At 38.7% G+C, this 18,198-nt stretch overlaps 1 protein-coding gene across 9 annotated transcripts in view; it reads right to left on the minus strand.

The window, feature by feature from the left end:
* Positions 1 to 18,198, minus strand: part of KYAT3 (kynurenine aminotransferase 3) — an 846,358-nt gene that overhangs the window by 439,922 nt on the left and 388,238 nt on the right. For all 9 annotated transcript variants that reach the window (XM_044085641.1, XM_044085640.1, XM_044085643.1 and 6 more), the window contains 2 exons: positions 11,882 to 12,004; positions 11,672 to 11,792 (listed from right to left, as the gene is read on the minus strand). In XM_044085641.1, coding sequence (XP_043941576.1) covers positions 11,672 to 11,792; positions 11,882 to 12,004 — 244 coding nt within the window. The remainder of the gene's footprint in view (positions 1 to 11,671; positions 11,793 to 11,881; positions 12,005 to 18,198) is intronic.

The raw sequence follows: 18,198 nt of genomic DNA on the forward strand, positions 1-18,198 counted from the left end.
TGTTAACCAAGCAGCACTTTCGCTTGCTCGTCACAAGCTTACTCAGATCCCAAGTTAACCTATGAATTGTGCAGTGTGCAGAAGTATTCACAATACTGCACTGAACAGAATTAATAATAAAAATGTTTATTTGAGGCTGTAGAAGGGAAAATAAAACTATACTGAAGAAGTAAAAATTATAAGCATACACCATGAGGTCATATAAAGTTTGACTTCTAATCTAATTTTCTAGCATAAGTTTGACTGAGCTTGAATCTGTAGCACAAATCCAGAGAAAAGTTGCAAGCAGTTGCATTGAGAATAAAACAATGAAAAACTTGACTATCAGAATTCTGGATAAGTGTCCCAAGCTGCTGTAGGGAAGATGAACCAATGATATAGAAGTAAAAAGGGATGGTCTAAATCCATATATATTACGGCTGACTCTGAATGTTATTCTCTGGTGGAAATTTGACTTAGTGTGTAAATCTCTGGCAGAAGCCATGAAGTAGTTTTAGTACAACTGTTTGTGGTTTAGGTTCTGTTAGTATAAGGCACTCTGAATGAACAAAGCTGTTGCTTAAGTCCAGGGCTGTTGTATGCATTGAACTTGCCATTCTAATTCTCTTTTGCACTTTTGCTGCCATCCAGGGACTCAAATTCAAAGCAGTCCAGAATATGGAAACTGAAGTGTCCCTCCTTGTCCATGCTGTGTTTTGCAAGTGTGTTAGTGTATTCAATCTGATGTCTGATAAATGGTGTGAAATGCACATTTTTCCCCCACATAAGAACTTTTACATTTCAGACACTGCCCTGTAAACCACTCCTTTTGTGTTGCAGTCACCCCAATTTTGCTGTGGTTCATCTGGCCTGTGATAGGGCAGATGAAGTGGTTCACTCCACTCATCATGCTGCAAAATCTTCCTTTCTTTGCTCTACACCCATATGTGCCATAAGCATCGGTCCTTTCTCCCTCGTCTTTTGATTCATGAAAGACTCAGCTGTTTCTTCCTTTCTTAAAGATAAAACGTAGGTTGCTGTTTTGTTGTTCTGGCAGATTAAAAGTATTTTAGACAGTGAATAGATCTTCATATCAGTAAACAGAAAAACTAAAATAACAATGATAATCAACATGCAATAACCTGAAACTAACATCTGATTACAGGGCCAAATGGGAAGTACTTTCTTAAAAAAACAATGATATTTGCTGACCACAAAAATGTCTGTAAACTCTTTTGTAAGATTAATTCTGGTAGCCACATATATAAAACTGAGGTGCCAGGATCCACCACATAAAGCATGCACTCAGGCACTCCACAGCAAGTACAAATATGATGTACCTCCCTGGACTACATGAAGAGAGACATGGAGGAGCTTTCTGATCTTGTAGCCCAGGCAGGTATGACCCTAGCCCTGAGTAGCATCCTGCCATCACCCAGAATGATATCACAGTACAAGGACAAAATGATTGACTTCAACAATTGGCTAAGCTTCTGGTGTCTCTCTAAGTGGATCCAGTATCTGTCTGCCCATGATCAACAAACCACGATGCTTTGCCAGAGATGGCCTGCACCTGTCGCCCTTGGGATTCCGGATACTGGGTAAGACTCTTGCCACCCCTACAGTGCCTTTTTTAGGCAAGATTCAAATGACAAATTCACCACCTTAACAGGTACAAGCAAGCAAAATCTGAGGGTAATGCTACTCAATGCTAGAAATCTAAACCTCAAAATGCACTCACTCGAGGCACTCCTTAAAATGGAGAACATCAACATCTGTGCAGGGACAGAGACCTGGTTCAAGGCTCCAGAGAGCACCCCTGCATTACAAGGCTATAATTCATACCACACCTTTCAGCCACCTAACTTGGACGAAGCACTAAAGGCAGAGGCGTGTCCATATTCATTAAGGATATTCACACCTCCAGGCTAGTTGCTCAGCATAATGCATCTGAGATTATCCAAGTGCAACTAACTCTGGGCAAGACCACAATGCAAATTGTAAATTGCTACAGATCCCCCACCATGCCCCAGGATTCCCACTCCTCATTTCTTGATACACTGGAAAATATTAGGGTACAACCTAACACCCTAATAATGGGCGATTTCAACTACCCCACCATTAACTGGGAAAACTACTCATGTACCAACTCTTGTGCTCAATGTTTTCTGGAATTCATAAATTCCAATGCCTTGGATCAACTTATCCACACCCCCACCAGGGGCAGCAATATCCTAGACCTGGTCATTACCAACATGGGCAACCAGTGTTCCACACCAGAGGTCAATTCCTCGTTGGTCAGATCCAACCATAAGCAAATCACGCTAGACATCCACATCCCAGCCCCACCCCCCATTAGGGAAACTACCATAAAGAAATTCTCCAAAGCCAACTTCACGCTTCTTAAGACAGAAGTGGCAAACTTCACAACACCCATGCTGATGGACAATAGAGATATGACTGCTGAATCCTATACAATTGTACTTTATAAGCACTTACACGAGTGCATGGATCGTGCAATCCCTAACAGAACCAAGATGCTATCCTCCAAAAAAAGGAAGCCAATCTGGTGGTTCCCTGCTATAAACAAACTCTACAACAGAAGAAAGAAACTGTTGCAAAAAAGAGTAAAATCCCATGATTGGAGGAACTCCGTGGTCAGTCTCAGTAAGACTCTGAGATCCCTCATAAAATCCTCCAAAGCTAGTCATGAAAACAAAATCGCCACTGATTCTAAAGACAACCACAAAGCATTCTATAGCTATGTCAAGAATCTCAATGGCAACACTCAGATCTGCTCTGAGTTGCAGCACAATGGCACTAAATATACAGAACCAACTTATATTGCCAACATCCTGGCAGATAGGTTCAGTGCTAACTTTCCCCCTCTGTCATCCCCTAAAGGGCCCATCTCTATACCGGAAGAATGCAAAGTACCTGTAAACACGGCTGCACAGGTAAAAAACACACTCGCCAAAGCCAAGAACACAGCGTCCATGGGACCTGACAACATCCCAGGCTGCGTTCTACATGAACTACAGAACAAACTGGCACCCCACCTAATTATCATGTTCAATCATAGCCACGCCTCAGGCTTTGTGCCCACTGAATGGCGCACAGCAACAGTTATCCCACTCCACAAAGGGGGAGCCACCACAGACCCCAGGAACTACTGCCCCACTAGCCTGACGAGCCTGGTCTGCAAGGCTATGGAGTGTATCATCATGGAACTTATAAACAATGACACTGGTAATCTCCAAACTCTGGACCCTACCCAGTTCGGGTTTGTAAAAGGAAGACCATGTCTCCTAAATCTGATGGACTTCTTTGAAGCAGTCACCAAAGCTGTAGATGAGGGTAGGGTGGTACACACAGCCTATCTAGATCTCGCTAAGGCTTTCAACACCATCCCCCACTCTGGAATTATAGACAAACTCACTAAACTAGGTATAAATCCCTATGTCACAAGATGGGTTGCCAACTGGCTCACTGACCGAACCCACACTGTGAAAGTAGCAGACTCTAAATCCAACTTCAGACCAGTGACAAGTGGAGTACCACAGGGTTCAGTCCTGGGTCCTCTCCAGTTTTTGTTCTACTTCTCTGAAGTACAGGCTAACACAGAAGGTCTTTGGCTAACAAAGTTCGCAGATGACTGCAAACTAGGAGCCATAATCAAATCTCCTAACGATGTGGATATCCTACAAAAGGGCTTCACTGAGACAGATGCCTGGTGTCAAAGCCATGGCCTCAAGCTTAATGTCAAAAAGTGCACTGTCATCCCTTTTGGTAAAAACTCTGTACCCATGAACTACCACATAGGCGGTAGTCTACTTAACACTGAAAGTGTGATAACAGACCTTGGGACACAGATGGACAGTAGTCTCTCCTTCGATAATCACATCACCACAGTAGTCAGGAAATCCTTCTACGTGGCACACCTCATCACAAAAAGTTTCTCATCCAGGAAAAAAGAGGTCATTGTTCCCCTCTACTCATCACTCATTAGACCCATTATAGAGTACAACGCCCTTTTTGGTATGTACCTCACAAGACATCTACAACTGGAAAGGCCACAGAAATACCTCACAAAGAGGATTACCGGCCTCAAACAGATGCCTTACGCAGACCGTCTCAAAACACTCCAGCTTTACTCTGTTGCATATCGCCTACTCAGAGATGATCTCTGCCTAACACACAAAGCTATGTTAAACCCAGAGCTGTTGGACATGCTCCCCGTAAAGAAATCCCAATCCCTCCGAGCTACACGCTCTAGGGACCTAAACCTTGTCACCACAATAAACAGAACATGCTGGAGGGATAGATTCCTGTCTCAGAGACCTTCCATACTCTGGAACAAACTACCTATCTATATTAAACAAACCACCTCATTAGCACTCTTCAAGAAAAATCTTGATGATTGGATGGGAGATAGAAATTCACCCCTGGGATCACTTCTGTGGCTCTGCTTGACAGGGGCATAGGAAAATAATTTTCTTGAGTGGCAAAAGCCAGGGTACCATTTGTCTAGGCTTATATAGGCCCTAGGGCCAATAACCTAGTACTTACCTATGAACCTATGCATTTATACATAAAAAAAGGACAGACTTTAAGTTAACAAAGGACTGGTCAATAACAAAGTATAGCAACACACAAGATTTTCAGGGGTTGGACACAAGGACTTACAAAGGATTACTTGACAGCATCACCATGCAGATGAGGATGGGTCTAACATCCTATCAGATGTCTTCATTCTGAGCAGGTAAAAGACCAGTCATGTGGAACTGAGTGTTCTCCAGTGTACAACACCCCCTCTGTACCTGTATTTATAGCAGCATCATGATCACAGAAAGCTTAGGTGCAAGAACTGGATTTGAAGACATGTACAAGCAAGAAAGTGCTTATCCCAATAAAACCTATAAAAGAATGATCTGGAGTCAGTCTCTATTTGGAACAATAATGATTTGGAACTGGATTTATTTTGTTTTTAGAAATAAAACTATTTAGTTGAAGGGACTGCTCTAAATACTTGGGCTCTCGACAATCCTGTGCTGGAATTTCACCTTGTTGAGGGCTGTGATATACTTACGGTTGAAGGTCTGCATACTGAAAGGAACAGCAATGTTAGTAAGACTGTTACTCAAGAACTTATGCAAATATTACAAACACAAGCCACAAAGACTTACTGAAAATGAAGAAACAATTACTACATCGGATCATTAAACACTAAGACGTAAGATAATGGAAACAAAAAAAGCCAGACACTGTAGTTGAAGAATAAAAATAAGACAAAAACAGTGTTAATTACTGACATAGCTACACCTAGCAACTAAAATGCCCTATGTACTGAGGAAGTTTTATATATATATATATATATATATATATATATACATATATACATTATATACATACGTACATATGTATATATATATATATATATATATATATATATATATATATATATATATACATATATGTACACACACACCCACACCCACACACTTAAAGCTTGCTGTGTACTTTAGTAGACACTAATAGTTTTGTGAATTTTATACCAAGTACCCCAATTTGGAGGCTTTTTTTGTCATTTGGTTCACAACAATCATACATCTGAGATTCTTTCATGCTGACAAACTCAGTATATATACCATTCATATTATTAGAATGTTGTTATGAAATCAGAACAAAAAGAATTTAATTTTCTCAGAAAAAAGTGATATTTTCTATCATTGGAAATGTTATAACAAAATATGCATATGAGACTTATTTCGACAGAAATGCATACATCTAAGATCATGCTTTCTGTTTGAAATAATAGCTATTAATTAATGCTGTGCACTGTATACGGTGATTATTTAGGTATCTTGTCTTGAAAAACATGAGGATATCTTGAAGCACTGTAACGATATTAACATCTGTTAAGGAAACATTTTGATCAGAACGGCCATTAGAAATAGATGAACTGCAACATCTGCAAAACAGTCAGTTCATTAGTGTACCTATCACTTCTCCTCAGAGTAATACATATAAAAAAAACATTTTAGTATTACCAGACTTCACACCCAAATGAATTGTATATCCATATAAAAGTGATGTTTTTCTTTTATTGTGCTGTGTCTGCAAAAAAATTACATTAAAGATAGTTATTCTAGTAATATTCCGTGAAAGCTTAGTGTGAATATGTCAAAACATTTTGGAGATACAAGCATTTACATAGAGAGAGCAAAAATGGCAAAAACAATTAGAAGTTTGGAGCCAGTTGTCTTGAATACCATCTCTGCTTACCTGATATCACTTATTTCTATAACTACAGGACATTGGGTATATCTCATTCAATGAGATATATATTGCTGAATTCTACTTAGATAAAGTGTCATATAATTGAGAATAAGACACACTGAAACTTACGAAGAAAGGCAAACAAGAGATTCAAGAGAACAGAATGAAAATGACCACCGCAGTGATACAATTATATTAAAGAACAATTTCCATCCGCTATGAATCAGTAGGCAGGGTCTTACATTTTGCACCATATTATGTACTACCTACACAGCTGTTATCATTTTCCCACTGTTATTTATTATACAGTTTAGCGTGTTTTTATGAAAGCTTTATGAAATGTTATTTTTGCCTGCATCGGCCAAACTTATCCATTAGTGACATCAGTGGTGTAGGTCTAGCACTGGGATATGTCCATAGACTTCAATGGATATATCACTGCATGTGGGGGAGACAACATGTCAGTTAAAATCAATGAATGCATCTCCTTGCTACCTCCATGGTAGCATCGCTGAGAGCTAAAGCTGATTTTGTGGGTATATCTTTTATTATATGAAAGTTTTTATTAAAGAATGGCCCACAAATATTAGGACTGGTGGAGGAAAACAGGCATTATAGCCATCATATGCAGTGTGCTGTGACTATGCTCCAATATCGGAAAAACATAAACATTTAAAGTGATTGACTAGCATGACACCTAATTGTTAACAGTGCTTAGGGTGCGTAACAAAAGCTGTTACAAATGGGTCTTGACACAGACACATTGCCATCTTGCAAAGAATAGTTGGAGAAGGTAAAACAGCTTTTAAAGCTGTTAGAACTTCACTCTGTACTTCTACACTTTATTTTTGAAAATATAGCAAAGTGTCTAACAGTATTTAAAATGCTTCATTTTTTAGGAGGACATAGCTTTTGTGCTTGCTATCTCTTTGACAATACCAACATGCTTTACCAACTTTTAAAGGCTTTGAAAGCTGGTAAAATACTTCCTTCCACTACACTTTTTTTCTGTAACCAGTAGTACATGGAACAGATAAAGCTCCATACACTACAAATAATTATGACTGGGTCTCCAGTCATAGCTAGCTGTGCTCCTGACATGGATGCCAAGACTCACTTCTCAAGCTTCGCCCTTGAGGTGAATTTCTTGGCATCATGTCATGAACACAGATACACTGGTTACAACTGGAGACCCAGTCATATTCATGGTCACATCTCATATTCCATTAATTTAAACAGACTGCAAAAGCAATGTATTTATGGGAAGAATAAAGAAAGTGAAAAATATGTGTTACTTTCTTTTTTGTCAATAAAACACTAAGATGTCTATGTAGATGAAACACTACTCAGCGGAATGGATAACTTTTTTTAGTAATATTGCTGCAATAACAGTTTGTAAGAGTTTTAACATCAATCCATCCACAACCCCGTTTTTCCCACTTTTTGCACATGGAATTAGGATGTCACTTGCAAAAGTGACAATCATCTATACCCAAGGTTTACACCACTGGGTGGCAAGCCCTGCCGTGGTAGTTCATCCACACCACACATGCACAGTCACACCACCTATGGCCAATTGAGCATGTCCATTTCACCTACTGCATGTCTTTTGAATGTGGGAAGAAACCGGAGCACCCGGAGGAAACCCACACGAACACAGGGAGGACATGCAGACTCCACACAGAAGGTACCCCAGCCAAGAATTTAATCTGGGAAGCTCTTGATGTGAGGCAACAAAGCTATCCACCACAAGATGTTTAGCATTTCCTAAGAAATTATATTAGACAAGCAATGGAAACATACAAGTTTGTTGTAGCTGTTTAGAAATAGAGTAGCTGACTATTTTTGTATTTTTTCCATTTGCAAAACAACTACTGAGTACTGTACATTTACATTAAACTGCACGCATTTTAGACAATGTTATACTGAACTGCTACATATTCAGAAAACTCTGCTGTCTTCTTTTTTTTTTTTTTTTTTTTTTTATAGTTACTGTTTGGCAATAAAGAAAATGATAGCACAGATTCTGCAATGTGGCCTTCATTTGCCAAGGTCCAGAAAAAAGGCCCATCCAATAAAGCCCACTAATTAGTGTTGTAATGCATCCTGTTTGTGGAAGGGGAAGTCAGATTTCTAAAAAAGTACCACTAAATTAAGTACAGAGCATAGAGAGGCAATGAACTTGCACAGACAAAACCCACATGCTGGTGGACTGAATGAAAACAGACGTCAGAGGTGGGAAGAATGTGAAGCAATATTCACTGCCAGAACCACCACAATAATCAAAAGACAGGTAGTGACAGTCTTTGTGTATGTTTTACCAGCTTTTGAAGGCTTCTCCTACACTTTTTTTCCTGTAACTGTAGTACATGGAGCAGACAAAGCTCTATGCAGTACAACGAATTAGAATTGCCCTGATCATAATCAGCTTTGTTCATGACACACACAGGTGTGTGTGTGTGTGTGTGTGTGTGTGTGTGTGTGTGTGTGTGTGTATATAAATATATATATATATATATATATATATATATATATATATATATATATATATAAACACACACACACATATATATACATACATATACATATACATATATATATATATATATATATATATATATATATATTTTACACACACATTATATATATATATATATATATATATATATATATATATAGACTAAAAGAAGGGGGCTGTGGGTAGAAAAATGGACAAGTACATTGGCTGCAGACAAATACCAAAAGAGGACAGGAATCCTACTGGACCTACATGGTATTCTATCTAGCACCTGGTACTAAACCACACTACAGCAATTTACCCCCTCAGCTCTAAGTGAGGAACAAAACATAAAAAAAGAAGGACTTTGGCTTACTGTAGCAAGCTGCGTTTTGGTACAGTTGTTCCAGCGGCTTCCTACAGCTACAGCCATTTCCACATCTCCTCAGCTCTTCAAGTGAAGAGAATAAAAAAAAAAACAAGGACTTCTACTTTCTGTAAAGTGTAGCAAGTTGGTATTGGTTAATGCCAAACACACACAAAGTGCCTTTCTGTATTCACATTTAGACAATGAGGTATATCCACCCAGGAGAAGGGTAACTATAAAGCCTGTTTTAACTATGTTAGAAATCTCAGAAACAATGAACAGCACTGCAGAGAGGTAATAGTAAAGGCTATCACATACTAAAACCCAGAGGACATAGCCAATCTACTAGCAGTCATATTTAGTTCAAAATTCATTCCCCTCTCCTCCTATACTCACATACCTGTATCTACACCTAACCAAATCTCCCTGTAACAAGTCCTCAAGGCACGATCCAAAGTCAAGAACACTACTTCTACACAGCTGGATGACACACTGAATTGCCTACTCATGAGCCTGAAACATGACTTCAGAGGCCCCCTAGAGAGGTCATTCAATATCAGCCTTCAAACAGGCTTCATGCCAGATGACTGTTAGACAGTAACAGTAATCCCCTTGCACAAAGGTGGGGTATAAGGACTTGTGTAATTATAGGCCCACAAGTTTGACCAGACTCATATGTAAGGCTATGGAAAGGATCATTATGGAATTAATAAACAAGTTCATCAGTAACACATGAATTCTTGACCCAAGCCATTTGTGATTTGTCAAAGGTAGATCCTGCCTACTTAACCTGATTGACTTCTTCAAGAAGGTTACTGAAGCAATGGATGAGGGGAAATCAGTACACATTGCACATCCAGATCTCGTACATTCAACAGCATCCCACAACATTCAGGAGTTGTAGATAAACTCTACCAACTAAATGTAAATCCCTTTGCAATTCATTGGATAGACAACTGTCTCACAAACAGAACCCAGGAAGTTAAGGTGGGTGGGCTCTACCACCACCAAGAGACCACAGAAGTAAAAGCCACTCCTCTTTGGTATTTACTTCTCAGAGGTCAAAGTAACAGACTATGCCATTGAATTAAACCCCAGGATAAACTCAGATATAGATTTCTGCCTGTTGCTGGCTTGACTGAGAAGCAGAAAAGCTGAACAGCATACCCATGATTATAACACTAATTCCACTTAGCCAGTTCCATTTCTATTTACCAATAAAAATCCATAGTAGCTTTACCTGCTGCTTTTGACTCCCAGACTCAGAGCCATATCTAGGATGGGATAAAGGGACAGCTGCCCTGGGTCCAAGCGGTTATGGGTCACAATCAGCACCATAATTTAGTTACTGATTGGTCCCTGTAAAAGTCAGTGGTGTACTCACTGTATTCACTACTGCTGAGTGGCAGGGCACAAGTGCTTGCTTTTCCTTACAACTACTAGCAATAGCAGTAACCATTTAAGTAGCTGCAATCTCAGCTGCAACAATTAAAGAATGCTAGCAATGAGCCATTATAGTACTCTCCAGTAGTTTCTGAAATGTGTTTTAGAAAAAGGAGGAGGGATGGCAAAGAGCCATCGTGTAGCAACATGATGTCTGTTTGCCAATACCTGGAGGACTTTTTTCTTGATCATTTACTTTGGAAGACATTTTTCTCTTATATATATATATATATATATATACACACATATATAAATTTTTTTTTGCTCCTTAATTCTGACAGGGAAGACTAACTGGAGATTGCCCTGGGTGCCAACTGATTTAGCTACAGCTCCACTCAGACTCCTAACATCACATGTCCAATGGTTACAACTGCAACACTGACAGAGATATATTAAACTGTTTTCTGAACTACACAATAAAGGAACCATGGAATATTACAAAGTTTATGCCGACACTTTCAGCCATGTTAGTTCTTCTAGCCAGATTCTTCCTGAGAGTTACTTTTTGAGCCTCCCCACATCACCTGTTACTGCAGAACATCAACAGCAGGGCTGTGTTCACGCTGTTAATCTACTGCATCACTCTGACAACAGAGACTAACTGAAAAGGTGCAACAATGTAAACCATCATGGGCACTGTTGGCCATGCTGACTACTGATATAAATGGAGGCTCCATTTTGTAGGAATTTTCTGAAACAGACAGGTCAGGAGTTTTAACAAAAGATGTGCGACTACCACAGTAACAAGACTGTGTGGTGGTCCCTTAGGGACTTGCTGAACTGCCCAACCCCCTCCCAACACTGGCCTTTATCAATGCAGATGTACCTGGCCAGCAAAAACAACTGGTACCAATCCAGTTTAAGGCCAGTTAAAACAGCCCCCATAAATGATATGATCCAGTAGGGGAAAAAATAACAAAATAATGAGGAGAATTCATGGAGGTCTTAGACTGCAGTGATAAGCAAAATGACAGGCAAATGGAACTGCTACAAATATTACAGATCAGACAGCAGTTAACAGTTCAAATAAAAAAAAAATCATACGCAGTTATGCAATATTTAGTGACATATCTGAAAAATAGATGATGAGAAGATGTAATGCAAACCTATTTTAATGTGCTTGTTTCCATGATAGACTATCCATTCATAGACTTCGTCACTAAAACACAGAACGTCATACTGAATGCAAAGATCTGAAATTATTTTTAATTCATCTTGAGTAAAAACCTGTAAAGAGAAAAGATATGCAGAAGTTTTGCATGGCACATACAACTTTTTTAGATAGAGTTGAGGAACAAAAACAGTAAAAGCTCTACCTTTCCTAAAGGATTATGTGGTGTATTGATTATAATAGCTTTGGTTTTTGAAGTAAATTTACTTGCAAGCTCGTCTGGATCTAGGCACCAGTCTTTGCTGCTCATTATGTCCTTCTGTATTTTCTGTAAAAAAAAAAAAACATAATCAAGCTACACACTCTAAAGAAAGCAATGTTCTTTAATACTAAAATGAAAAAATCATGAAAACTTCAGTCATGACATGTTTAGAGATCATGAACCACCCTTATAATGCATGGTGTACCATGACTATGCTCTGATATTGAGAAAAAGATAAACTTGTTAAGCACTTTCCTAGTGAGAGAGCCAATCACAACAATACTTCGGAGTACTTAAAAGTTTGTTACATACCCTTATGCGATGTTATGACTGGGCCTCATATGTTAATGACAGTACCTCCTGGCAAAGAACAGTGACAGAAGGTAAACAACTTTTAAAGGTTATTACCTTTGCCACACTTGTAAACAAAAAGGGAGGCAAAATGAAATGTCTAACACAAAGACTTTACAGTCCACAAAATGGGTAAAGCATGACTCATGTCATTCATGTCTACTAAGCTCAGTGCACAGAGGGAAAAACTGTAAAAGTGTAAATATATTCTGGGTACCATGCAGGAAGTAGTACCACTTTAGCCTACATCATCTGCATAGCACACACCATGGCAGCTTTTGAGCTACACAGGAACACAGTATTGGAGTGCTGATAATGGCTGCACAAGTAATCTGAAATGTTCATGGCAAACAGTTTATGGTGCTGCTTTCACAGACACTGATCACACAGATGGGGGTGGTGGTATGGCTGTACAGCCCGAGCAAAATTAATAGGACCCCATACCTTTTGACAATAAGGGAGTACAGTCTGCCATGCTATGTGCCCAGTACTGGTATCAGAACTAACTGCAGTTTTACATATTTACAGTGCAGCATGGTTATATAAAACAAGAATCTGTGTGTGTTTGCCACAGCACTGGTTCATGTTATAGGATAGACTCCATGACTTCACAGCTATATGTCATTGACTGTTGTGAGAGAGAGAGAGAGAGAGAGATGCACGTACGCGAAATAACACTAATGCATACACACACACACACACATTGATGGTGTGACAGACAGAAAACAGGTAACAGATGCAGTTTACAATACTACACTCAGTTTTCCATGGAGTGGTATTCAGGAGGCACCATTCAAAAACTAAGACTCATTCAGAAGCATCAGCAGTATTTTTACATACTATTCACATCAATATCTTATAATTCCTTTACACTGCATGACTGATGTCAGTGGTTGACTATACTACAGAGCACTAGTGGCTGTGCATAAGGAAGGAAGAGCCAACGGGAGAACCAGCAGTGCTGCTATGCAGCAGCAACAACTGATCCAATTGTAAAAGTCATGAAAGGATCTTGGTATTGACTAAGTAACATGTTAACGGTGTGTGTGTGTGTGTGTGTGTGTGTGTGTGTGTATATACTAGTGAACTGTCACTTACTGGGAGAGCTGCATGGGCCATGCGAAGGCCTACATATTCTCCAGTTAGTAATGTCTGTATGGACAGCAGCTTTCTTCTCCTGAGTTGTACTACTGTGTGTGCTGCTGTGATGGTATGGCCTGTGATGTTTTGGAATCCAGGACCAGACTTTATTCATGCTTTCTTGCTCATTTGTATATAGTTTGAGCATTGGATTCATAGGTTCGTACTATACAATGGGTCCAGTAGACCATTACAAGCCAAGCCACTTATTTCCTTTTTTAGTGATGCATTCCAAAGCTCACGTTTTTTCTTGGGTTTTCTTTTTTTTTTTCACACTGCTTCAGTGTTGCAACAATGTCTTATTTAATCTCCTTGTGGGACAACTGTGCTCTGCATGAAATTTGTTGATCCTTAGATGGTTTGTTGGACTGTTTAAGAAGTCAGAGGTCAAGTGGGAAGTATTAGTATAGTGGAACTAGGCCATAGTGGCAGTGTTATTCAAAACAGGGCTTCATCAGACCTTGCTAACTATAGACTGATAAATTTTGTGTCACTGTCTGGAAAAATAAAAAAAAATTCTAAGTCATCACCTAGTAAGACACAATGAATTCAACATCTTGCAAGACTAACAACGTAAAACAAACAACCAGGAGCCAGAGAGAAGTAACCAAAAAGCAAAAGTACACTGGTGGAAATAGGTGCTTGACAGAATTCTTTTAGCATAAACCAAATTTATTAATACTTGACACAATACTTTTAGTGTAAACCAAATTTTCGGACCAACAGCAGATTAATAAATTTGGTTTACGCTAAAAGAATTGTGTCGAGCACCTGTTTCCATCTTGTAAGACTAATGAAATGAGACAAGATCATGCCATGTATTTTTCATACAGCCCTATGAGTGGTACTAATGAGACAGACTTGGGTAACTAAGCAAATATAGTCTTCCTCATAGAAGTCTGATGGGCGAATTGTCGAATGCAGGAATGGAGAGGAAAATGGTAATGTAAGTACAGCCTTGGCTGAAAGATAACACACAGGCGACTGTGGTTAAATGAACATTATCCTAAGGAAGGACACTACAAAGTGGCATAACACAGGGTCCTTTCAGGATGTGACCTTGTATAGAGTGTATGTCTTTGAAATGACAAAAGGTATTTTACCAGCTTCATTTCAACAAAATTTTTTTCAGCTGATACAGTACTATGCAGAACAAAGAACCCAATTAGGAACCTAAGAAAACTGGTGGAGTGGGTCAAACGTTGTCATCTCAGCCATTGCTAGGAACTGCAAGGTAATTTACCAGGTTTCTTCCAATCCTATGACTTAACGGCTACAAGTGGTCACTGAGGATGATGCTTTGAAGAGGACTTGAGGATACGAATACTGCAAACTGGATTAAGAAGTAAGAGTGACAAAGACCAAACAAATGCTAGGTTGTGTACTTAAAAAATAGGCTTTAAATATAAACAAATAATGTAACTGTAAAATACATTGGTGAAACTATGTCTAGACTACTGTAAGAAATTTTATGACCACAAATTCATAGTTCCATATTAGGCTAATTACCACCAGGGCCTTTTTATAAACCTAACCGTGTAATCCCAAATTGTCAGAGATTAAGCTAATGGAAAGGATGCCAAAAAGCCGCAGTAGTAATGAGAGGAATATAGGATGAGGGCTGAGACGAAATGTTGAAAGAATTGAATATCTACTATTGGGAGAAAGAAGAAAAACAAAGGAATCACCTGGATCCACAACACAATCACAGGTACGTGAATGTGCAGTGAAGCATTTCAGGAGTAACACTGGAATGAGGAAATGACACAAGCAACAAATAAACATTGCAGTTTCAATCTACATATGAGGCAGTACTATTTTACTGAGAACACGGTAAACAGGTGGAACAAAATTCTACAAAGGGTGATGACCAGCACCATCGATAAGTGAATTAAAACATGCATGGGATAGAGACAGAGAATGGGGAGGGAGAAAGAGAGATATAAAGAAAAATCTACAGCAACAGGAACACAGTTACACAAAATGGAACATTACCCAATCCAACAATGTCTGGAATACATGCTTCAGGAATGCAACTCTCAATCTAATCACACTTCTACCCATAATATCCATTACCATCAAGACTTCAGGAGACTATGAGTACTTAGTCAGCACTTACCAAACAAGCACTTTTTAACAATTAAATACATTTATTCATTCTTATCCCACTGATTACTTAGAACTGAACAGAATATCATAGCTTCTTTTATTTATTGCAAGTAGGATTACGCAAGACATGTCTGATCAAAATAATGCATTACAGGCTCTTTTTTTACAATTGTTAAAGTCCAAGTTAATAGTCATGTATTCTTTACAACATTTCTTTTCTTAGCTTATCTGACAAGATCAGTTTATCTGCTTTGAAAAATGAGCCCTACATGCGGCTAATCTCTTCTTCAAATTAAAGTCTGGTTGCATTTTTTTCTTATACCAGTCTTTTGTTCCGGGCAACCGTTTGTACCAACTAATTTAAGCATATGCATCTCTTGATCATTCCTAACATATTTTTGGAAATGTTAATGTCTTTTTTGCCATAGGAAGCTATGGAATTATCCAGTTAGTTTTCAGTTCATCCCCAAGAAGATTTTCTTGATGATCTGGCAAGTATGAATGACTCAGAATATCTGTTGTATGCATCTATTTTCCTACCTTACAGCTTATTCTCAAATCATATTTATGTAAAATCAGCATTTATTGTGACTTAAATGGTGTCTTGTACAACAACTCCTAGAATATAAACTGTAAAGGCTTATGATCATTTACTGGAAAAATGCTAGTGGAAAGTGAACTTACAAGTCTTTTCTCAACCATACAGCATGGCCATCAGCTTTTTTCTTCCATCTCAGCCTAAGATTTTTGAAAGTCAGTAAAGCCTTTTGATCCACAGACTTCTGGCTTATATTCCTGCAATTCCACTGTACCTGTTCCATTCCATCTTGCATCTACTTGTAATATAACCGACTTCTTCATATCAAAATATTTCAGCATAGACATTTTTGTTACCAGCTCTTTAAGCTGTTCAAATCACTCTTCTAGTATATTTATTTTTATACTGCTACATACCATGTTCTAATCCTCTTAAAGGCATAAGTAATTCTGGGAAATTCACAATAAAATTCAAACGTACAACATATTAAGAATTCTGATACGTATATGCACAAATGTTTCACTGCTAATGTAGACATTTGTACCAGTGGACTAACTTTATCATCACCTGGTCTCAAGATCTCCAAAGTTAAAACATGATCCCTATATCTTAACTATGTAACTCTTATTTTACAATTAGTCTTGTATAGCTTGAGGCAGTACTGTCTTAGTTTATTCATTCTCAGAATCAGTCACTTGTCATAATCTGAATAAATCATTGATAGAATGAAGGGTATGTTATTTCGGGATGTCAGGGATTATGAGAGGGATAATGCTTTTGCAAGCAAGAATAATCGCAGGAAGACATGCAATCGTGTCAGGTTTTCAGAACCCGGAAACAACTTAAAACCACAAGACTCCTCTTATTCAGCGTCAGAGGGACAGTTATACATCATTTGAAGAAGATGAAGGGGAGAACAGGGAATTTCCATAATTGCCAGCAGCTCATCAAACAGAACAATTTCAAAAATCTTTTTGTAATGTACAACAAAGTTGGGGGGGGGGCAAGGCACCAAGTGATACCAGGAACAAGGCAACATGGGATTTCGTGAACAACATCAACCACAACATTATAAGTGAGGTAAATGGTAAATCTCCCTGTTGCAATGTTTTAAGTGGCTATGTTGTGAATTTATCTGGACATGTTCTTTCTGAGACTGAATTTGCTGTGTTAAACCGGGGTTTAAAATTTATACCTATGGTCTTCCACGGTTGCATGAATTGAAATGTGATATTTTTAAATTTTGCAGGAAGTTACATTTGAAATATTATTTTAGAGCTGTAAATAATGAGGTTAAAGAAACTGTTTTAGACAGTAGCACTAGCGCTTTAAATGACAGTTTCAATTCAAGTGATTCCTATATTGAGTCTAACGCTTACTGTTTCTTTGATACAAGTCATGTTAAACAAAATAGCATATTTATTCCACTCTTTTTAAATGAAGGTTTTATACATTTCTCTGAAATGCTTAATTTTGCTGTGAATAATGAGCATTTAAAATTTAAAAAAGAAATGTATAACATTAACTACAATTTAACATTATTAATTACACTTTAACATGATTAGAACTTCATGCTATCCAAGTCAGAAGTGACAAACTTCATGACACCCATGCAGATGGGAGCTGAAAGTTCGACTGCTGAATCCTACACTAAGACACTGTATGAGCACATCCACTCAAGCATGAATCGTGCCATCCCACATAGAATCAAGACACTCTCCTCCAAAAAAAAGGAAGCCAATCTGGTGGTCCCCTGCCATAAACAAACTACACAAAGTACAGTTTTGTAAATACCATAAATGTAGATGTCCGACAGATATGCAACTGCAGTCCTGACATATGGGTTGTCCTGCCTCAGGCAGCCCTTCGGTCGGCCGGATTCCAGAGTCTGGGTCCGGCGTCGGCTGATGTCGCCTCCTCCCCGACGTCAGAGCGGCTGGAGTATAAAGGCATCCGCCGACGCCATCTTCTTCAGTGTTTCTTGCCCCAGATGCCAGGTGCCCTCCAAGGAAGGCTAAATTTTGTGAATGGATAAGCAAAAACTTCCAGACATGCACAACAGTAATAAACAGATACACCATAACAGATATCCCCAGCTAAAAAGGAGAGGGGGAATGGACCC

The sequence above is a fragment of the Protopterus annectens genome, chromosome 10.part0 (assembly GCF_019279795.1).
Source record: "Protopterus annectens isolate FY-2018-M chromosome 10.part0, PAN1.0, whole genome shotgun sequence".
In the NCBI taxonomy this organism is placed as follows: domain Eukaryota; kingdom Metazoa; phylum Chordata; order Ceratodontiformes; family Protopteridae; genus Protopterus; species Protopterus annectens.